General features: G+C 38.3%; 1 protein-coding gene across 8 annotated transcripts in view; it reads right to left on the reverse strand.

The window, feature by feature from the left end:
* Window positions 1–8,024: 8,024 nt before the first annotated feature.
* Window positions 8,025–24,088, reverse strand: part of ptprk (protein tyrosine phosphatase receptor type K) — a 117,366-nt gene continuing 101,302 nt past the window's right edge. For 2 of the 8 annotated variants that reach the window (XM_042390100.1, XM_042390097.1), the window contains 16 exons: window positions 21,385–21,572; window positions 20,751–20,850; window positions 20,198–20,343; window positions 18,577–18,594; window positions 17,977–18,013; window positions 17,692–17,789; window positions 17,149–17,265; window positions 16,680–16,834; window positions 16,384–16,519; window positions 15,044–15,193; window positions 14,223–14,396; window positions 12,531–12,662; window positions 12,303–12,428; window positions 11,810–11,973; window positions 11,183–11,318; window positions 8,025–10,980 (listed from right to left, as the gene is read on the reverse strand). In XM_042390100.1, coding sequence (XP_042246034.1) covers window positions 10,927–10,980; window positions 11,183–11,318; window positions 11,810–11,973; window positions 12,303–12,428; window positions 12,531–12,662; window positions 14,223–14,396; window positions 15,044–15,193; window positions 16,384–16,519; window positions 16,680–16,834; window positions 17,149–17,265; window positions 17,692–17,789; window positions 17,977–18,013; window positions 18,577–18,594; window positions 20,198–20,343; window positions 20,751–20,850; window positions 21,385–21,572 — 1,931 coding nt within the window. In that variant the 3' untranslated portion in view covers window positions 8,025–10,926. The remainder of the gene's footprint in view (window positions 10,981–11,182; window positions 11,319–11,809; window positions 11,974–12,302; window positions 12,429–12,530; window positions 12,663–14,222; window positions 14,397–15,043; window positions 15,194–16,383; window positions 16,520–16,679; window positions 16,835–17,148; window positions 17,266–17,691; window positions 17,790–17,976; window positions 18,014–18,576; window positions 18,595–20,197; window positions 20,344–20,750; window positions 20,851–21,384; window positions 21,573–24,088) is intronic. The other 6 variants (XM_042390102.1, XM_042390099.1, XM_042390098.1 and 3 more) reach the window with 6 other exon arrangements.

Here is a 24,088-nt window from a genome sequence, read left to right on the forward strand (position 1 = left end):
ACACACTGACTACAGGTTTGCTGTATGTTAAAAGTTATTTCCCCAATGTTCAGAGGAATAACAGATGTGTGTGATATTACAGTGAAATATTGACACACACAATTGTATCTCTCAAAATAACTTTTCTTGTTTCATTGCATTTAAAATCTACACTTCCAGTAGAATTAATCCAAACAGGTTTGGGGAAATAATACAATAAATCCATTCAAATAAAATAAAAAGCAGCGCTGGCCAATTTATCTTTGTATTGGAATGGCAATTACCTAGATTTCTTTCATTCAGGTTTACATTAACGCAGTAGAAACCAGTTTACATTCATACACATTAGTAAATTTATTTACTTATTCCTAAGACTTATTCCAGTTTCCTCCAGTCGAACCTTTGTCTAGTTTGTCAGTTTATTTAAATGTATTACTTTAAGGATTTTATACCGCAGTATACAGTAAATTGGAGGCCTTGGGATTAAAGAGAAGAATAATTTGCCTGGAAAATCAAGTGCATTATATAATTACAGAAACTGATAAGATGGCAAGGGCTTAATTTGAAGTTCAATCATTTATTTAATTCACTTAAAAAATACAGTATCTCTTTCTATTAAGGGGCTTTACCTCCAACATTAACACACCAGTCACCACATTTCAAAGGATCCGACAGATGTTGGCTGATTCCACCTAATTACCCTCATTAAACAAGAACAAGCGTTTTTTAGAGTCATCCCAGCTTATTAAGCTGTTTCATCGTCAAGCTCTCTCTGAAGAGGAGGTTTGCATCATTTTCTTTTTCTATTTTCTTTTTTATCCTTCTTTTCTTCCAGAATTTGTCGTGAGGAACAAACCAACAATGTCCTCTTTTCCCAGTACAATTTCATTGAGCCTATATACAGTCTGTGGTGAGACCTTTTACACTATAGAGCTTTTCTCAAGTGAAAAATTTCACACTGTAGAGTCAGTCGAATTACTTTTCTTTCACAATTATTCTCTTTATCCGTTCTACAGTGCACCCTTCACAGAAAGTAACACATATAGTTTTTCTACAAAGTGAAATTTACCCTGTAACCTTCTGCTTCTCGCCTGTTCAGCTAGTTGCATTTGGATATTTTGTGAGAAGTCTTCTTACCAAACCTCTTACTAGAAGTTGTTTGGGGGTTTTGTTTGCATGTGAAGTACCCATGCAATTTTAAAGGGAGCATCACCATTTATTAATGTGAAAATCTGACATAACTACTGTAACTAAGTCTAGTTGAACATGTTTACTGTAGGAACGATTCAAGACTGGCTTTACTGAACACCTTTACCCAAAAAAGGATTAAACCTAACAGATTTTGGTCCTGACTTCACTGGTGTTGGACAAGAACACATCTGTTTTTGTGGGCCATTTTTGTCATGCAATCCACAACTATCAGCATCATCTTTTGTCTAGATGGAGAATACTGTTAGCTTTGAAATATCCAAGTCCTCATTTATTTCACTTTTTGCACCCTTAGTTTTCCCCTCAGAGGGACTAATTACAGTTTTCTTGCATCATGACAACAGTTGATGGGCTACTTTAACAATCTAACTGCTCTTCCACCAGACTGAGAGTCATGCAAATCAAGTCTACGTACTTCCCGCAGACTGCATACTGTGATTCCATCATGTGTAGTACTTGACGATCTGGTACTCAGTAATATCAATCCAGGCTTTTCTAAAAAAAAAAAAAAAAAAAAGAAAGAAACTACCTATTCAAACAGAGCTTTTTGTCTTTTTGTAGCTTTTAATTCAGATTTTATGTTGCTAGGAATTTCCTTGCAGGTTGTTTGAATAGATTTTAGTTTTCCAACCAGTAGGCATGAGTAAAATCTATAAAAGTGAGGCTAATCCCCTAATTTATCTCTCCTGCTTTGGTTATCTAGTCATGCTCTAATTGAATGACTGAAACCAAGCTAGAGAGAGTAAACAGAAGAATACTGGTCTATCGTTGGCAGCCAACCTCACAGTCACTGGCTTAAATGAGAAAATGATGTCACTTCAGCTGTTTTTGCACCGATCAGCTATCAGTAAGGCTGATATCAGAAATTAAGATGTCCTCAGAAGTCACAGGGACACCGGTCGCTGCGTGTTATCTAGAGTTACAGTATGTGTGACATGAAATACACACACAATGACATCAGATTTATAGACATTCAGCAAATGTGTTTTTGTGGTATCATGTGGGGCTATTCTATAATCATGGTACCATTTTCTTGTTGTTGTATACTTTAGGATTACTCATCATTGGCGCACCATCTGTGATGAAACCCAAATATATTCCTTTTTGCGTCTGTGTCTGTTTATTCCCACCTTGCTATGAGGGGCTTAGGAGTTTGGCAACTATGTACATGACAAATCCTCAGGTGCCTTACAGTTTGATGCTCATAGAAATCTGTGAGTGAATGTTTTGGGTTGAGGTATGTGAAAGGACTGCAACACCTCTTAGAGTGCAGGTTTGTCCATAAAACCATTACAAAGGGCTGGAAACTGGGCTGGGTCAGACTGCAGAATTTAAAATGAATTTACATTTAACTGTAATAAACTTCAGCACAATACAGTTTAGAGGATATCAAAGGATGATTTGCTAACATCCTTTTTATAAATATTTGGTTCAGATCACATAATTCTGCTATGATTCACCATGATGCAGTTACATTTTTTCTGGTTTTCACAGCTGACATTTAACATAATTTAAAAACAAAGTGAATCGTAGAAAATTACTGGATATGACAGTGTGATTACATCACCTCAGAGTGCATGTCACAAATAATTTATCTGAAGGTCTTTCTCTACTTTTCCTCCGAGCTGTGATATTGTAATCTTGTGATGTTTTTTTTTTTTGCCTTTTTTTTGGCATCTACATCCACAGAATCTGGAGACTGACAAAACTTGACCAGCCAAAAAGTGCAATAGTGTTTCATACAACGACAGGCAGGCTCACCTACAGCTATTTACCTCATGGTTAAGTGTTTTCTCAAACATGGTATAGGAGTAGTTGTAATCTCCGCAGGAACACTTTGTCATGCCTGTGTGTACTATGCAGCAGTACTTCTGCGGGGCTGCAGGGCTTGCAGGCCCCGCTGCAGATCACCTTTCATTTACAGAGCACTGGAAGCGCGCCATCCATCGTGCTTTACACTACAGGAGCATAAAACGTGTGCTGTCATTCTCATTGAGTACATGCCACAGCAACACTGATGTATTCAGATATATGGTTCATCCACAATCACTTAGTTACTTTATGCTGATTTAAAAAATATATAGAGAGAATAAAGAAAAAGTCAGCTTTCAGTAATAAAAGTTCCTTTTCCAGGGTCAGTTTTTCCCTGTTTAGTCACTACTCAAGACATCGGTTTATGCTTTGTACAACACAGTTTGCAGCACCAATTTTTTGGAGTAACATCGATTAATAGTTGTCCTCGAGATTAACCTCAGAGAAGTCTGTATAGGTGCTCAATCAATCAACTTCTCTCCTTGTACTTTTCCTAAATTTGCTTTTTTTGTTTTTTTATTTGTTTATTCTGACAATCAGCACACACCAAAAGCATCAAATACATACACACATACACAGAGACACACGCACTCATCGTATATCCTCAAGACAGAGCCCTGAGTTTCCTATATACGTATCTTGAGGATCTCTTTACAGTCTTCTTGATTGAGACTCCATTAAATTCTTCATTGGAAGCTTTTCTCCTTGTTTCTGATACAGTTGCACTGCAAAGATGTCTTTCTATTGCTTGCTCCCTCTTCTCATAAATCATGTGACTTTTGAGTTTTGACTGTTTGTCACAAGCCGAACATCAGTCGTTATCAAAGATGTGACAGTTGCGTGAGTTTTTATTTACCATATTTGATGTTGTGCTTTCATAAACAGTGGGCTTTACGACAGTGTATCTGCTCTGCTAGCAATAACCTTAATTTAGATGGTTGACTTGTCTGACAAACCTAAATCTGAGGGATGTTACAGCACTGTTGAGGTTGTTGTTGAGCTGCTTAAGGAAATAGTTTGACATTTTGTAAAAAACACATATTTGCTTTATTGCCAAGAAGAGTTTGATAAATTGATTGATACCACACTAATATCTGTCAGTTAAGTATGAAGCCACAGCCAGAAGCTGGTTATCTTAGCCATAGCATAAAGAATAGAAGCATTGAGGCACTATTAAAGCTCATTAAATAATAACATGTTATATCTTGTTTGTGTAATCCGTACAAAAAGTGTAAAGTTGTGGTTTTATGGTGGTTTTTGTAACATTTGGACAAAGCCAGGATAGCCCGGCCTTATTTTTTTTCCCACCCACAGTCTGTGAAGACCTGCCCAACTCTGCCTCTGACTGGCTGGTACTCATTGCCTTTGTTGGTTAGGTTGGTTAGGTTTAGGGCATCAGACATGAGGTGATGAGGTTAGGGTAAAAATATCAGGGTCAGAGCCAATCAGAGGCAGAGTAGGGGCGGGTCTTCGCTGAAAGCGGGTAGAGAAAAAAATAACATGTTTTTCCCCCTGTTCCACAATCTTTATGCTAAGCTAAGCTAACTCCGTCCCCTATAAATGATAAATTCCTATGAATTACCTTTTCTGTCAACATAATGAGAAAATGTTGTTAATTAACAACTGAACGTATGAGTAAAATATTTCTTGACAGCTTATTTCATTTGTTTTATGGCAGACTGCCCGATCTTGCAGTACAATATCTGCCAGTAGTAACTACAGCATTATTAAACTTCTTCATGGTTACGTTTGGGCACTGGTTGTCTGGTTAAGGTTAGGGAAAGATCATGGTCTAACTTGTTTTAATACAGAAAAGTCTGCATATGACTTGAAGGATGAAACACAACCAAAATCATGATCTTTCACTAATCATAACTAGAGGGTCAACATCCTGTGTTTTGTATGCTTACAAACAAACACGCGAGTGGTATTTATCTTCTCATCTTACTCTTGGACAGAAGCTAATAAGCGTAATTCCTAAAATGTCAAACTATTCCTATAAACAGGTGAAAGTGTTGCTTGGGTCGTGTTAGACGAGAACTTTTTAAGGATGTAGATGCTTACATGTAAATTTTTCTCATACTTTCTGTAAGTCCTTATTCTGGTTAATTTTTTTAAAATTTATTTATTTTTTATTGTGACCTCAGCACCCATCTACAGTATTATCAGCCTGTCACATTAAGTGATGAAGAATACACCACAGCTTGTTAACAGTCACAACTAAACAGGCATATTTTGTCCACATTTGTATTCTTTGCATCGTGTAACTGAGGGGAGAAGTATTTCTATATGTGTGCTGTTGTTTCTGTTCCAGTGTTTTATGAGGGGAGAGAGCAGTCACAATTTCGTTTGCCTTTGGTGGAGAAGTGTCTTGTGTTGTGGCTGTGGGTAGAAATAACAAAAGGCTTCTTATGGATTTTGGAATGTGACATGAGAAAAATTTGATAGCATAAAAGGTTTGTGGTTAGCTTAAAACTATTTTGAATTGTTATATATATCAATAATGAGGATAAATATAATGCCAAATATTCAGTATTTGTACAGAAATATACATATATAAATATATAATATATGCCTAATTTAAATGGAACTATTTTCCGCTCTTGACCATGTTTCTGTTGTTTAATGTTCCTTTGTCAACATTATTTTATAAGATCTTCAGATAGCATGCAGGATAGTGAAAATGAATGTATTATTTAGTGTTTCATTGCTGTTCAATATTACAGCATTCTACAGATCAGTTTGTGTTTGTAAGATTAATTTAAGCTGAGTATTTCATTTCTAGATTTGTTTATCTATAATGAACTGTAAACTTTCTTTTCTAAATGCAAGGTTTTGAAATTGTTTCAACAATTATATAATTTTATTATTATTTTTTCCTGCTTTATCAATGTGGTTCAGTATATTTTGCCTCTTCTAAGTACTGCTATCAACCATCTGTTGTAAATAATTATGCAAATTAAACTTTTTGAAGAAAACAGCATAGTTGTGAGACAGCGCTTTATTTTTTCTTTTTAAGTACTGGAAAATTTGAGAGGGTTCAGTGCTGCAACTGCACCATGAAGTAGATGAGTCATGACGGATTTTAGCTCAAAGGCAGGATTATTTATATGTTAATACTACTGTAAAACCTAAATAAAGTTAAATACTCCTCATACAAAATACCAAGGTCCTGGAAGTGGCAAAACGAATTGGATGCAGACATTATTAATGCCATGAAGTCTGTCTGTGCAGGTAAATGGTGGGAGGTGCTGTCATGTCAGTACAGCTTGGGAGCACCTGGGCCCAGAGCTCCACAAGTTCCCCCTCAAGCTGCAACCGAAATTCCTGAGGCGACATTTACTCGCATGGTATGGCCAAAAAGCAGGGGGACAGGAAACCCCATAGTTTCAGGGCTCTGGTACTGTTTCTCACAGTGGACATATTGACGTGTCTTAAAGGGGACATTTTATGCACATTTACAGGTCTATACTTTTAATCTGGGGCTCTACAGGAATATCATTGCATGATTTACAGTTTAAAAAACACCTTATTTATCTTCTATGCATTCTCAGCCCCTCAGTTCAGCCTCTGTTTGAAACCGTTTTAGTCCCTGTCTCTTTAAGGCCTCCCCCTCTCGATGGCTAGCTCTTGGAAGCTGCCCCTCGGCAGACTTCCACTTCCAGAGGCTATGTCAACAAACTACCGTAGCAGAATTTCACTACTTTTTCTTGTTCTTTACCTGAAATGTCAACTTTTCGACTTGCAGTGAGTATTTCTACATACGTTAACCTCAAGGTTTGAAACTTTAACCATGTTTAGCATAGATATCCAACATTATAACACTTTATAAACAGAAAATCACAAAAAGCCTGATACGTCCCCTTTAAGGTGCGGTCACATGACGTTTCTGTTCCACAAAATTTCCCTCCACTTGGCTCCCGAAAAGGACATCATATCACGTTTCTGATACTACAGTTTATAGTGTGGTAGGTAGTGTGATAATGTTTTTAAAATGGTGGTGAAAGACGCGAGAATAACTTCTTCATTTCAAACACAATGCAGCAGTGTTTCTATTGGCAAGTGTTGAACAAAGGTGAACTCTGACCTGTGAAACCACTGGAGCTGGCTGGACATTGCACTGAAACAGGAAACGCATGGTAGAATTTTTCTGTCGGACAGGCAAATGAACGGGTACGATGGAAATGTAATGTGACCACAGAGGAAAAAACACAGGTGTTACTAATAACATTAACGATGGCTCCGTTTTATTCAGGTGTCCCATGAGAGAAGACAGTGAGCCAGCATGCACAACACCATGAAACTGCCACCTTAAAGGAATGCAGCCATTGTAGATGTTATTAATTGCATCTGTGCTTTTCCTACTGTGATAGATGAATGTCACAGTAGGAAATAAAAACGGCCTACTGTGCATGATGGCTCATCGGTGCAGCTTCCTGGGACACTTTTATTATTTCCATTTCTGCTTTTCCTGATACGACAAGTCAAAATGTTTGCTGTGAAGAAGATCTATTGCAACAACCAGTGACCACACTCAAGTATAAAACAGATTCACACATGTATAAGTTCCTGCAGTGAAAAGTGTCTTTAAAGTGGCTGTAGACACAACAACCAATATACACTGGTATTAAAGGCCCTGCACACACACATACACACACACACATACACACACACACACAGGTGTTTTCAATTACTCTGGCTAATTAAACCTCAGGTTCATGTTTTGAGGACTTAAATTAGGAATTTCCTGCCCCGCCCTAACAGATGCAACCAAACTAACAAGAGAGTGAGGGAAGTGTCAGTCAAGCACAGTCTGCAGATGCCCACACAGTCTTTAGAAGATGTTTATTCAGGCTGAATCATTAAAATTAGTGTGCAGGGCCTTTTGGTGTAATCATGTGAATATCAACAGGTCATTGGATAAGAACAGTCTGATCAGAAACCACTTGGGACAAAATGTTCCCTGCCAGTGTTTTTCACTCACCATCTTCAATTGTAAGCCAACAACAGAACACTTGCAACTGTTTTAATTAAAGAAGTGGTCTTTATTACAGCAAAGAAGCCAAACATTACAGACAAGAATAATTATGAACCATGAATATCAACTCTATATTCAGACTGGCCTCTTATACAGAAACCAGCTTCATTCACTATTCTTCAGGGCCATTACTTCAGATTTATTATTATAACGGTGGGAATCTTAACAGGATTTACTCTTTTGTCTCCCCCCTGTGTGTATTTAAGGAGGTGGACGTATTTAATTACTATTATCACCCTGGTCATTGAGTATTTCACTTTTCTCTCTCTGCATGCTATAGAGATGGCCATCAGTTTTCCCTTCCTTAACTTTTCTCTCCCTTCTTTGGGACAAACCAGAAATCTGGAGAAAAAAATGAAAATTGAGGTTCCACACACAGAACAAAGATCCATTAAAAGTTCTGTAGTCAGTGGTAACTAAAATGTTTCTTTTAAACAAGATCAGTTTAGTCCTGCAGGCGTACAATCTCTTTTTTTTTTATCTACAAACAGAACTGATGTTCTGACATTGCATCCATCAGCTAAATCTCTACTGTTTGTCCAACAATAGAGCCTTTTAGTGTTCTCATGATAGTCTATTTACAATAACATCTGTGACAGTAGACCTTGGCTACTCGTGTTCCAACCAAGTGGAACCTCTGACATTTACAATAAATTTTTTTTTGTGCACAACAGAAACACATCCGGTTTTCGGTAAGCCTGTAAAGCCTCACAAAGAATTCATGAAGCATTCTGATTAATAAAACACATTGAATCATGGTCCAAAAGGTATTCAAAACATTGATCGTCCATGAGAACGCATTCAACAAAGCCCTGGTTGCGATCTAAGATGCTGTTAAAATGCTTGCATCGACGAGGAAATTCAAATGATTAGGCACAATAAATGTTTTTGTTTCACAGTCCTGCGTGTTTCACTCACTAAGCCTGTTTGCATCACTAAGTCAGTGTGTATTCAGGGATAATGGTGAGCAGGATATGAGGATGAAGATAAACAGCTTATCCCATCTAAGACGTTAAGAGGGATAGGAGCTATTATCCAAAATACTCTGTGCATATAAATGCACTGATGTTCTACTGACCACAAACAGAGCAATGGGCTTTTGCACAAATAAACCACAGTAACATCACACAGATTCATTAAGTGAAAACAAGACAATACTACTGAATTCCACCTAAATACTGAAAAACTACCTCTAAAGCTTTAATATACAGCTTCGATCAGGGGATCTTAAACTTTTCTTCATGGACTCAAATTGAGCAGATGCAGTCTCTTACCTCGGGACCCTTTATGGGCTCATTAAATCACACTAATACTCTGATCCTGCAGGGACCCGACACAAACAGACTTGCGGCCCATTTTGCGTCCCGACCCACAGTTTAAGAAACGCTGGTGGTAAGAGTAAACATGGAATGAAGAATGATTGTTCTTACAAGCAATGCAAGTAAACAAACAATAAATACAAACAATGTGCTTTATCCATATAGACATATTTACACAAAGTCTTTGGCTTATGAATAAACATCAGCTACAAAATCATAATAAAACAAAGAGAAAAGTGTTGGCCACCAGTGCACAAAACAAATGAAGCCTGGGGTCAGTTCACTTCCAATTCCATTCAAACCATAAATGGAAAGTGTCATTTACCAGTTCAAGAAAGAGCATTTCTTATCAGTCTTTTCTACAGGCCATCAGGCCGAGTCCCTCGCACCCAAAATCTGTTTGAGTTTTGAAAAATATTCCATTTGTGAATTGGCTGAATTGAAAGTGCATTGGGCCCAGCCCTGAATTAAACATGATTAAGCTAATGTCACATGGCTGAAAAAAAAAAGAATCTTAAGTGTTCAATTTTACAATTTGGGGTACAAAGAAGACTTCAAAACTTCTATCCAGTAGATCAGTAAATTATGCTACAAAAGCAATCAGAGGAAATCAACTCTGCAGCTCGCAGAAAACATAAACAATCACGCTTTGTTTAAACACAGATATTTTAGTGAAAATCCTACACAAGATCTTTCAAGTTGCCACTTCATGATATCGTAAAAAAAAACAACCTAAAATCCTAATACTCCCCATGTAAACTTCCTGTTTTTGTTTCATTGTCAGCCTTGTTTCAAAGACACTACTTTATCTAATAAGCAAACTTATACTGACATATAGGTTATTTTCTATATCTCTATTATCTACTGTATGTAACCAATGTAAAATGGGTTCAGAGTGGATATTAAGCACTCAAATACATAATAATATTCACTGAAATGACCTGAAAAACATGAAGATGGTGTCGCTGATGTATGGAGTAGAAAACAGAAGCATTCAGAGTTTGGCCAGGCTGTAACTTTAAGTTTCTTGTTCTTGTACAAAAGTACCGGCTGCAAATATTAAAACATCACCATGATGAGATGCCCAACACTGTTAAATTACTCAAAAACTAGCATGAGCAGGAATGTGGGGCCACTGAAAACTTTGAACTTGCAGTTAATCAAAAGCTGTGGATGCAGCTCGCAAGGGGGAGGGAGACATCTACAGTGCACATGGAGTACTGCAGCTGCAACAGCGTGAGGCATCGAGTCCATGGGAGGGGGCGCTGTGGTGAGAGGCTAAACATTTAAAAGGGGCCCAAAACATATAGGGGCCCGCTGGCACTCAAAAAGCTGTACAATAAGCATACAGGAGTAAACATCTCCTCCTCTGCTGCACTCCTCCTCCGCACACTTCCTGCTTTAAAGCCAATTTCGCTTGTGCCATTTGTAGGGATGCAAAACAGGTGCTACAGAACGGCCGCCACAGAGGAGAGCTGGGATAGAGCGAAAGCAAAGGATTTAGCACGCGGGAAGTGAAAAGATGTTCTCCTGCTCTCCTCCACTACCTCCTCCTTTTCTCTCCTGTGTTTAGGAGGACTCGATGAACTCCAGTGCCAGGTCGTAGCAGAACCGATACTGCTCCTGTAGACACACAGACAAACACACATCAGGCTTAATATTTGTGCAGTCTCTTTTATGTCATATGTATAACACTTAATGTGAAGACATTTAAGCACGGAGCAGTTTTGTTAACGGTTTCCCATTTTATGAAAAGCATTGACTTTATACATAATACAGGAGTCATATTTCAATCTCTGTCTCTTTTTTCCTATCTTTGACTTACCGGAGTATCCACCATGTTAGGTTTGCTGTTCCTCAAGGTCTTTACAGCGTGGAATACATCGACCACACTCTGCCTCTTGGCCATCTCACACACAATACTGCTGGCACAGAATACTCCACTACGCCCACCTCCGTTTCTGTAAACACACACACACAAACATAACAGAGATGTATGTGTCAGAATGAGTGATGGTGTATCTTTGAATGTTGCCATTTGTAGTTTTTCCATCTCGCAGATGGTGTTGACAGCATTGATTTTGGCACACAGATAACAAACAGCTTGTCAGTAGATTCTGAGCATTATCAGACATAACGACCTGCTGGTTAAAGAAAAGTCAGTCTCAAAGAGTTAGTAGCACTTAACGATAACCACCAAAATCGGCAAGGATGACTGGTATTAACTGTCATTCCTCATGTGGATAAAAGACTTCATTAAACGACTGCTAGATGCAGTCTTCTCTGACTGTTAGGTAACTTTGATTATTTCAATCTTCACTTTAACAACAAGTATTAATATTTTTCACTTTTTCTGAACAGAATGATCTTTTGTTCCTAATTGCCTTTAAAAAACACTCTTGCTAAATGTAAAAATTGGAAGCAGTAGTTTGCATGTTTGGTGTGTACTTACAGGCAGTGGACTATGGTTCTTCCCTCTCCCTCCTCTCCCTCACGCTGCCACTGGTCGACCTGCAGGATCAGTTTGAGGAAGGATCGTTTGGAGGCGGGGACTTCTCTGTGTCCTGCCCAGCCAAGGTACTGGAACTGACGAACCATCAAGTAGCCCTCCTGAGGCTAAAATGTCAGATATAACACATACAGAGAAATACCTTCAGAAAAAAAGCATCCTTATCTCAAACACAACTCAAGTAACATTTTTCTTTTGGAGGACATGAGGTCACCCTGTTTTTGGTAGCAGATGGTGGCTAGAAAGATGCAGCAGAGGAATACACATTTGACTTTAGAGGATCTCTGACTCTGATTCAAACATCCAAACATTGTGCGTTTCATTTCTGTTTGCCTGACTCTGAAGATGTTTGGTGATCTTTGCTGTAACTGAACTGTTAGCTGGGTAACTGCACAGAAACATAACAAACTAACATAAATACTGTATGTGTACTGACCCTGGTGAGGTTGCAGACTCTGAAGAGCCTGCTGATAACATCACAGTCCATCGAGCAGGACATACATTCCACCTGGACCGGCCCGTAACGCAACATGCCCTCCTCTGGCCAGTACTGGGGACAACCCTGCGTAGATACAGTTAGTTAGACACAGTATGCAAAGGCAGAGAGTATTTTTTGTCATTATTACTTTATATGATAAGAAAACACACAGTAAAAGTGAAATACCTGAGCGAGGTCAATCTCATTCAGCATCACCAGACTGGTGCATCCGTAGTCATAAACCAGACGCCAAAAGTCTTTGACGGTGTTAGGCAAAGGATGCTGGGTAACGATGAATGCAGCAGGCTGTCTGTAGCTCTGAAGCAAACAAGACAACAAAAGTGACGGGATGACATTTCTATCAAAATTTTATGTATTTATTTATTTTAAACTAGCAAGTTGATTGGCAGGCAAGACAGGACTGTAAGACTCAAACGGTTTTGCTTTACACACACATCGTTCACATCTCTTACACTTTCTTTCTCACAAAACACACACACACACATACACACACACAAACCCAAACAGTCAAGCAGAGTGGGACAATTTATGGGACATGACACAGTGAGCATACTTGATAAAAGGTGATGTTTGGTCACATGATCATGCAGTGGGTGAGGAGCATGCATTGCATGTATAAATACACCACACATACGTTACATCTATATCTAATAGAGTCAATTAACTTCATGTTCAGTCAATTCAAGAAGTTGATGTCCCTCAAGGTTCACAAGAAAAAAATTCTTATGGCGAATTTGTCAGTTAAAAAATAAAAGATAGAATTGTTCCAAACACTTACAATTATTTTTGACATAATGAACTGACTGAACTGAAAGTGAACTCAACTCATCCTGAATGAACATATGCAGCCAAATGTGTGACATGGGTCAAATGTAGTCATGGAGAGAGTCTAATGTGAGGGTCCGGGTGTAAATGGCTCTGCTAAACATGAACCTGGTGGCAGAAAGACACTGAAGCCATGAAACAAATCCAGTATTGGAGATTTGAAGTGAAATCCCATTACCTGGAACTCTTCTGACAGCTTGGTTAGAGAGAGGCCAAAGGTAAGTTTAACTTAACTTAACTGCAAATGTGATTTTTTTTTAAAAATTGGACTGAAATTAATCAGTTTAACCACAATTATCATTAGTTTTGTCCTCCAACGGCTTTGTTGGAGAGAAGCCAGGTTTCTTCCCACACCATGCATAAATTACATTTTGTGTTTCAACCATTTGCATGAACTTATTTACTCCACCCCTTACTATCTTCCCTTCCTCTTTAATGTATTATTTCTATGAGAACAGAACTGCTACTGAACATTAAATTGTAATTATGACTGACACTGACCAGATATCCCTATCTTACCTCAAATTTCTACCTCCTCTTTGACTTAGTTTTTCAAGTTGTGGTACACGGGCAACATGTTGAGGCAACTGTTGCCAATGTAAGCAATGTTTGGGTGGTGGCCAGAGAAGCTAGTGGTCTTTTCAGAACCTGGATTTGTCTCTAGCCTTCTGCTGCTAAAACCACAAACACAGCATCACACAAACAGGGAGGGGAGTCTGTGTGTGTGTGTGTGTGTGTGAGTGAGTGTTTGTATAAACATATATGCATAAATATTTGCATGTACATCTCTTCATTTGTGTTTACTATCTTAAAAGTCTGTATCATTTTCAACAAATTTGTTACTGCAGTTTGGGACAACAGATACATTTGTTTATTTTTTCACATTGCATACGCTCAAATTGTGTTAAAAGCAACACATCTGCTACTCTGAAAGGCTTTTACCACAGTGTGAAATGTCCCAAACTACTATTGCTTGATGTGTTGAAAATAACACAACCTTCCTGAATGTATGTGAACGTGTTAGAGACTTACATCCATCAGAGCAGCATTGATGTAGTTGCTGCTTTCTCCATCTATTGTGATAAGGAAGGGTAGGCATCTATCAGGAGGAAGGCCATCCATAAAGCGGTTCTTATCTTGGTTTCTAGGCAACAATGCGATGCTGCAGTCTTCAGGCTGAGGCTGGGGAGTCACCGAGTTTAAAGTCTGGACAAAAGAGAGGGACGTATAAAACGTTAGTGCACTGGCATCAAGTTTTTTATGTTCCTTAAAATTGCTAAACCTTCATATGCAAAGTTGACATTCAGAGGGGGTCACAAAGGTGAAAATATCCCCCCAGAGAAACTGGTGTCAATAAAAAGGCTGGTATATTACGTTCTGCTGCACAAATTGCTTTGCTAAATGTTTTTGATTGTTGTAGGCTGGAGATAAAGCATAAAGTTACATTTTTGAGCTGGGGATTCATGTTAATGGTTAATTTTGAATTGCGATGAGTGGATTCAGGAGCTAAATTTTGATGCTGCATTATTGCACAAAAACTCTGCCAGCAGTGGTGGATTTAGCCATACTTTGGTGAAGCTATAATTGTTTACAACATACTGAGCATATGGATGAACAGCAGAGAAGTGGATTATGCAGCAGAAGTGGTGTGAGAAGTTTCTATTGACATTCTGCGTTTGTGCTGTAAAAACTCTAAATCTGTTTAAACAACATGAATTCTTGTTGACCACAGCTGCTGTTCTTTTTAAAGGAGAAAACAGACTGTTTGACAGTGTTTGACAGTCAAAAGTCATTAGATTTTGAAAGGACAATCACTTTACGGGATTAAGTAACATAATACAATTAGATTTTACCTGGAACTCATCCTTCAGATGTGAAGAGTTGGTCTGGGAGTCAATGCGGATCAGCTCATAAAACGCAGCTTTGAACTCGCAGACTGGTATGGCTGTTTCTCCACATAGACAGGCCTCTAGTATGGCATCATGGATGAATATATACTGCTCCTGAAGACACAAAATTCAAGACATGCATATTATCACATATACACACACACAGACACATATTTCATGCTTTGATAGACACATTTATAATCATTTAAGATTGACAACACAAACAACTGTGATACCAAATGAAAGTGAGCAAACAGACAGTGAGTGAGAGGTGGCTGATGGGAGGTGGAGCTATGGGTGAGATGATGACTGTGGTTTGGTTTAATTCATTTTTCAGTCTGCACAGGAAATTGTATTTCTAGAACTTTCAAGCAACTGCAGCTTTAATTCATTTTAATGACCAAAGTGAAAGTGAAGTGAAGCCTTGGCGTGAATACGTTTTGTTACCATTTATCTGATAGATGACACAAACTTTAAATTAAAATTATGAGAATGATTACAACATGGACAAAAAGTGTCCATGAAAGAATGTATGGAGCCTCTCGTCCCTACATAACTGAAATAAATGTTTGTGCTTTTAAAACAACATATAGAAAATCTATATTATTGGCAACTTTATGTTGATCTCAGGATGCAAAGGTGCAAAGGTCAGACTGAAACATTGTCTTAAATAACTAGTGCTGAACGTGTGCAAGAATTCAGCATTTTCTTTTACATGATTGAATTTTTCTATGCATCAGTCGACCAGGTGTACACTGGATAACAGACTACCAAATCCATGATAGAAAAAGCAGAAGAGCCTTAAGAAGGGTTGCTTCTGCTTGGATTAGAAAGTCAAATTGTTCATAATGCACATTTCATTTTAAATTATGTACAATACTAATAATTAACAACATGCAGTTATCAGTACATACTTTTTATAGAGAATACAAACAATAATGTAAATTAACTACGGATGCCAGGTTTATAAATCAAATAGGTACACAGCGTTGCTGTCAGCCATAGTGCAATTCTTGCTATGACCACTGGATGGCAGTAAAGTGAGACTTTTTTCATCTTAAAGTGGTTTTAATGAAGAATTTCATGGACTGCACCTAAGACTGAGAGGTATATTCAACATTAAAGATCATGATTGTTGTGTTTACATGATGAGGTGACATTTTCATGAATGGAAGGTACACTAGATAGATGGCTGGATGCAGACCCTTCAGCCGGTACCATGCTGATGGCTGAGTCTAACAGTGGGAGTTTACTGTGTGTACTCTATCATGTTGATGCAGATGGATGATGGGTAATGCAGTCACCTCAGTCTGTACCATGTTGATCCTCCTGGAGCGAAGAGCCTTCACACAGTTGTAGATGTCGACCACCCCTTCTCTCTCTGCCATGTCCAACATGATGTCAATTACAATGAAACAGCCAGTACGTCCTGCTCCAGCACTGCAGAGAGAGGGACATTTTAATTTCTACAAATCATTCTTCATGTCTATAACTGAGACACAAAAGCAGGGAGACATTTGACTATGTGTGTATGTATATAAAGGGTAATATAAATTAATTGTGTGTTTGTATATATATAGGTCTCTTTAGGTGTTTATACCTGCAGTGGACCACAATAGGCCCAGCAGAGGGTGGATTGGAGATTTTAACTCTGCGAATGAAGGAAAGTAGTCCCGTGGCGTGATATGGAACTCCGTGATCAGGCCAGCCTGTGAAGTGGAACTGCTTGACTTCCCGCACCTCATTGAAACCACGCTGAGGGAAGACAAAAGACATTTTAAATTACATTTAATTTATCTTGAAACATTTAGATTTCATTATACATGTTCCCTGAGTGAATATGACTCCAGATCATTATCTGATTAACCACTGTGCAGCTCACTGAAACCCCACAGCGGACACAATCACGTCTGTAACTGGTTACAGCTACACATGTTTAATCACTAGTAAAGCACCTACAAGAATAAATAACCACAGTACCGGCTGAGGATTTTGTATTTCTTCCTTTATACTGTTCTTTATGATTGCTTCATTTTTGGAAATGTAGTAAATAAAAAAATATCACTCACCCTCTCCAAAGTAAATGTGCGAACCACATATTCAGCAAGAGGTTCAACCTCCACAAAAGTCACCTTGAAGTCTCCATACACTTCTGCATCATCTGGCCAATACTTGTAGCACTTAACCTGTTAGGAAAATGTTTTTCAGTATTTGATTAAACATGATGATTATTAAGTGAACATTGTTTATGATTTTAACAAACAGAACAAATCTAATATAAAGAGCTAAACATCACCTGCTTCACCAATAAAGATGGGCCACTAATTTCTTTGCACGGGTCAGATCTACATTTACGCCATTAACACAAATTTGACTTCACCTCAACACTATCAAACAAAATTCTGCCACACATGCCACAGCTATGTCAGAATGTTACAATGCATGAATATTTACTGACTGACATGTTTTATAAGATTATCAAAACATGATGAACATGTATTGTCAAATGTATTAATCCGAACAACTTCACAAAAAACTTAAAATAACAATGAGCACTGGGAATAAGCCAAACTGCACAGAAAAGTGCAGAATGAATGAAAAGAGTAACTTACCCTTCCAACCTCCACCAGATTGGTTACCATGACGATGCAGGCTGACTGTTCCTGCCACACCATCCTCCAGAAGTCATACACTGTCTCATGAACAGGACCTACCCACACACACAAACAGAAAACAAATATTCAGTACTTCTACAACAGCAATAACTATGAATTTTATGTGTCTTGTTTCTTACAAAACAATGTGTAGAAATTATAATTATTTGTAACATCCTGTATAACAGCAGTTATGCAGAATTTGTATTTTAGCAGGAGTTTGACAGTGTTGTAGTATCTTACCCTGAGTAGCGATGTAGTGACTTGGTCTCTGGTAGCCCTGAAAACACAACATGGTGATACAACAACTTAATATGCATAGAAAACGTATGTATCACTTTGTAGACAGTTGAAAATCTCTGTCAAACTGTCAAAAATGATCTGCCAGCTTGCTCTCACCTGTGATTTAAGAAACATGGAGCATCTTTAATATTTTTATAGAGAAGTTAATGGAAATATAAAGTGTTTGTGAAAAATTGCTCATCTAATTATGATGATGTGACCTGACATTTTATTAATTATCAAAACAAAGTAATGCCCTGCCAAATTCTACAGATGCCTGTCATCTTTATAACAACTGTCAAGGTGTGCACAGTGCTATGACAACCACTGAGTGGGATTTCCTGATGGCCATAAGAAAAAATATGGAGTATGCATAAGCAAATTTAAAGCACACAGTGAGATGTAAGGAGGAATAGTGGGAGGGCAAGATGGCATGAGATTTTCCATGCAGAAGAGACCCCAGCAACTCAAAATGGAGGAACGTGATACATGTGAGAATTGGTGTATGAATGGATGTAAAAGTTGAGGGGCATGAATGAAAGAGTCCACAGTGATACTTACATCCCTGTACAGCCAAATCTATAGGCCAAGCCACAGGCAGAAAGAACGAGTGGAAGAAAGAAAGAAGGAAAGAAAGAAAGAGAGCACAACAATGTCAGTGAGTGTCAATCAGAAAAAGAAAAGTTGCATTGAGATAATGGGAGTTTGAACAGGACATGCAGAAAAAAATATGGTCTAAAACTTAGAATTAGATTAAATAGAAAGGACACTTGCTGATGTCATTTGGCCACCTCACAGCCATATTGAAGTCTCCAGCCCAAAAACTCATTTAACTAAACATTACAATTCCAGCTTTCTTTGTCTCGAGGCTCACCATCATTTCTTTTAAGTACAGGCTATCTTAGTTGTACCAACAAAGATTAGCTTGATACATCTGGAAGTGTCCACCCTATTAATTCTAATTCTAGCATAATGTGAGTGGTAGCGAGCATGTAACAGCTCTAATGGCAGTAAATAATAATATAGTGGAGCATGCTATCAGCATTTTAAAAAGCACAACGTGAGAGACTAACATGCAGATGATTGTTGTACAGGTGGCAGCAGAGTGGAGAGGTGGAGATGGATAGATGGGTGGGTGCTGTAGATGGTGTTATGGAGTGACAGGTGAATGGACAAACAACAGATAAAACTAGGGGATGTAGGATGTAGTCGTTGGTATACAGATAAAATTAATGAATGAACAGATGGACCAATTAAAAGATGGATGGGCTGAAGGCAAAATGCAGTGTCTGTATGTTAAATATGAAGCTAACACCAGCAGCTGGTTAGCTTGGCGTAGCTTAGCATAAAGATAAAAAACAGGGGGGCCACAGCTCGCCTGGCTCTGGCCAAAATCAGTAGTAAAATCTGCCAGCCAGCACTTCTAAAGCTCACTACAAACACTTTATATCTGGCTTTTTTAAAATTTGTACCAGTCTAAAAAAAATTTTAGGGTAGGTTTTATGAGGTTTTATGACTTCTTGGAATCCGTTTTTACACTTTGGTTTTTGTACAGATTAAACAAACAAGATATAACTTAAAAAATATGGGGCTTTAGTAGTGCTGGTAGGTGGATTTTGTTATCTTTGTTCAGAGCCAGACCAGTGATTTCCTTGTGTTTCCAGTCATTATGCAAAGCTAAGCTAACCAGCTGCTGGCTGTAGCTTCATATTTACCGTACAGACATGAGAGAGGTATCAATCCTCTCATCTAACTCTTTGAAAGGGAAGCAGATAAGTGTGTTTATCAAAATGTCAAACTTGTTATTTAAATGAGAGTCAGATAATGAAGAAGTAACATCTCTCTTTGAAAAGCTCTTAGGTTATCCCTCGCATTTCTATAAAACTGAATAACTCGAACTAAACCCAGATGATGATTAAAAATCTACTGTTGTTATGTAGTTGTTGATGTAACTCATTTAGATTCAAATGTAATCCAAATTGGCTGTATCAGGATACAATGATAAATTAATGATGGATGGGTGAGAAGATGGAGAGAGACATCTAAGAGAGAAAGACAGCAGGACTGACACCTGAGAAAGACATGTGTATGTATGTATGATGTGCTTTCGGAGTGGCTGGATGCATAAAATGGCACGATGGATGACTAGTAGACGCAATAAAGGTATAGAGGCCTGACATACGAGCGAGGGAGTGTGGTTTCGTTGGTTTCGTTGGGAGCCAATAGTAGCATTCGATGCGTTTCCACTTACATCGATGTAGTTGGCGTTGATGTAGTCGGAGGAGGGGTCGTCTTCTATAGGCTGGAGAATAACCCTTGAATGGTCATCTAAAGAAAGACACAGAAGTGCAGTGTGGGAGAGAGCAGTAGCAAGAGATAAAGCCAAAGAGAGAGAGACAGTGGCGTGAAGAGGAAAGCAAAAACAAAGAGAATATTTGTTTTACTATCAGTGAGTGCAAAGGTTATAACAGTTTTAGTTATTTCAAGTGAGAGATTAAAAAAAACATGGAGTTAAGGGTTCTAAGGCTCTATAGAGACATTACTGTAAGTTGATGTGTCCTTCAAGTGTGCATCTCTAAAAAACATCTTAAGACCAATTTCTTTTCTTTGTCTTTTACTTCATTTGATACCTTTCATTCTGTTGGTTGTACACTTAATTCTGCTTTCTTCTTCCTGTAAAGCACTGTAATGTCTAGCATAAAAAAGTGCTACATAATTAAAGCTTGTATGCTTACATGCTATAATGTTCCCATAGCGGTTCTTGGTGCGGTTCTGCTCCTTCTTGGCCACGTCCCAGGAGGCCGACTGGCCTTCAAAGAAACTCTGTATCACCAACAACAGACAAAAACATAGAAAAGAAAATTACACGTCATGGATCCATAAAAATTACACTCCTGCAAGATAATTCTGAGAGGAAAGAAGAACTTTAATGATTGTTTTGCTCTAGTAGTTTTATTCCATGGGTACATAAGTGGTGAGACAATTCTTATTAGACACTAAAACAAGATGACCATAAAAAAAGGTTTGTAGCTCTTTGACTGTTAAATCAATAAGGCAGAACATACTGTCAAATTAAGTGGCAATTTAACCTAATAGTCATTTTTTATCATTTCAATGCCAAAACATCAAAGCATTACAGATTTGTACATCAATGTTTTTTGTTATCTACAATAAAAGCCATATGTGTGAAAAATACATTTCAGATATCTTGGTGTGTTTCACTCAGTCAGCAATCCTGATTACAATTTTAGATATCCTGGTTTATATTTAAGGTAATAACATGTTTATGCTTCTGTATTTCTAACAACAAAAGCAGCATCAACATGTTACTGCTAGCAGTGATAAAAGTACTGATAATGGTAATCTTACTTCGTACTCCTCCTTAAAGCCGTAGCTGTCAGATGTTTTCATTAAGTTGATGTGCTGCAGGAGGTCAGCCACTCTGATGGCAGGGTGAAGCTGTCCTGTCTGATACGGAGATTCAGTTCCCTCACAGTGATACCGAGGAACATCCAGAAGCCTGCTGTTCTCTGCTGCAGAGCCGCTGTGGTTCTCATCTATAAGAGGGGAAGAAATACCTGGTCAGGTCAATCATTAGTTCACCAGAAATGTCACTTTACTGCTTGTTTGTTCATTAATTTACCGATGCCTTCACTGTATGACCCTGAAAATGTTTTTTATACTCCCCAAGGTGCAGGAAAATGAAAATGGACCCAACAATGGAGTCACACAGTAAAAGGCTTTCCAAGGCTCTGTAAGCTAGATAAAGTAATGTACACCTAGAAATAAAACTTGTTTGGCAAGAAACATTTAAAAGAAACAAAAATGATTTTTTTTCGATTTCTCAAAACCAATACTGACTGCTGTCTGTGAACCATTAACTTTGGAAAATACTGCTCGGTCCCACAAACAAACGTGTTTGTTTCCTCCATTTATACTCACCTGTGATTGGAACTACATGCCAAAGCAGCAGAAAAAGAAAAGAGTAAAAAGATTTAGTTAAACTGTAGGATCAGTGGATTTGTTAGTAAGACTACACATCTACAAGGAGCTCAGAGGTGTATAAATAATGGATGATCACAAGAATACAGTTGACATCACAAACTGGTGGAAAATGACACAAATGGTACTAACAAATCTATCAAATTAGCAGAGGTGTATTGAAGTTGACCATTTTACCAAAATATAAAGACACTAAACACCAGGACACTAACCTAAAATGAACTGTAAAGCAATACTGAACTGGAAGTCTACTGCAATGCCCTCTAGTGGTATCATCCACCACTATTTACAACCACATCACTTGATTTGGTAACTGCTGGGTCAAACATATTTCACACTACACTATTATAAGCTTTCTACACCTTCAATACCAATTGTCATGGTAAAACTGTGTGATTTAATTCTGTATTGACATATATTACCAATATTAACTTATTTTAACTGTATGAAACATCTGCCTGTCAATTTAAGAAAAAAATGATTTGATCAAATTACAGAGCAGGAACCATCTGCTATTTAGTGCAGAAAGGCTGCAGGTTTAAATATCTTTGCATTTTGGAAGCAGTTGCATGTAATTAAGGGGTCAAACGGTAGCAGAACTTCCAGGTGAACATCTCTGTGCTGTGGGGGATAATGTGAGTTGGCAGTAGTAATGCTCAGACTGACAGGCTGTATAATGGAGAAGCTTGGGGTTGCAGCACAACCGACTGATTTCATCTTCACCACTGTTTATTAACTGACACTGTTTATTTCATTCAACGGATGCTTTTTTTTGCTCTGAGGACATGTTAGCTCATTACTGATTGTTAAAGGTTTGTTAGGCCCTCGTCAGGCCAATTAACAGTAAACTTGACCGGACACTGCCTCTTAATTCGTTACTTCCTGCTACTTCTTCCCACTCTGTGATGTGATTGGCTGAGACAGATTGTAACTGCAGCCTTCACTCCAAATTAGAGGCTATGGAACAGTTAATTAACACAGTTTGGTGGTGTGGTGGATTGTGGAGGCCTTAAGGGGATGTTAGAGCTCTACATCATGCTGCACTGTCAACTCCAGACTAAACTGAAGATAAACACATTGCAGTGCAACACTGGAGTTGGAGTAACATCCAACTTGGCAAAAACTACAGCTTTCACAACAAGCCTAGGGAATAACACGGATATTCAAGCAGACTTCCTAGATCCAATGCGTAGAAAAATGTGCTCTGCCAAACACACAGGCGCAAGGCTAAAGGCACTAAGTTGTTCACTGTCACTTGATGTCACAGTTTAAATCTGCAGTCGTTTTGCAGTGGCAATGTGACAAATTGTCTTCCTCCTTTTAAGCATCAATTTCTGTTGTTTTTCAGGACAGGACATGGCATGCCTTAAAACAACTCAAAACTGTGGAAATAATTAGGTCTCTAAGGGAGAATGATGGTAATTACTATGAATATCAATAATGCTCGGTAGGAAACAGAAACCACGGCTGGGATTGGGAGTGATTGACCCGAGGGAAATAACAGTACAACAGATGAAGTGCTTGGCTGTTGTAGTTTTCAGTGCCGGCCATGTTTTACACTTGAGTTGGCAATAGGTGGCAAAAAAGGATAAAAGATGAACGCACAGTTAGTTGTTCCATGCTCATATAGTCTAATCCAATATAGGACAAGCATTTTTAGATTGCTGTTCAACCAAATCTGAGTATTTATTTTATTTCAAATAACTGACTATAGATTTGGTAGCAATACTGTGGAGACCTTCTTAAACAATTAGCACTTGAAAGGTATAGATAAGGGACAACACCATGCTACCAAAACTTCAATCGAGCCAAACTTTCCACCCACACAGAGATACATGTCAGAGGTCAAAGCACATGACACTGCAGGATGTAATGGAGACTGATGATGTCTGGTATTTTAACTACAGTAGGCATTTATACACAAAACTCAGGCCTATGTAATGACGCACAGGAACGTACAGGACAGGGCTACAAGCACAAGGGCTTTGTGATGATGATGAGTGATCACTACAGGGTATTAAATGTGAGATATTCAACCATGCCAGAAGTCTCACCTAACACAGCAGTAGGA

Source organism: Thunnus maccoyii, chromosome 17, assembly GCF_910596095.1.
Source record: "Thunnus maccoyii chromosome 17, fThuMac1.1, whole genome shotgun sequence".
Lineage (NCBI taxonomy): Eukaryota > Metazoa > Chordata > Actinopteri > Scombriformes > Scombridae > Thunnus > Thunnus maccoyii.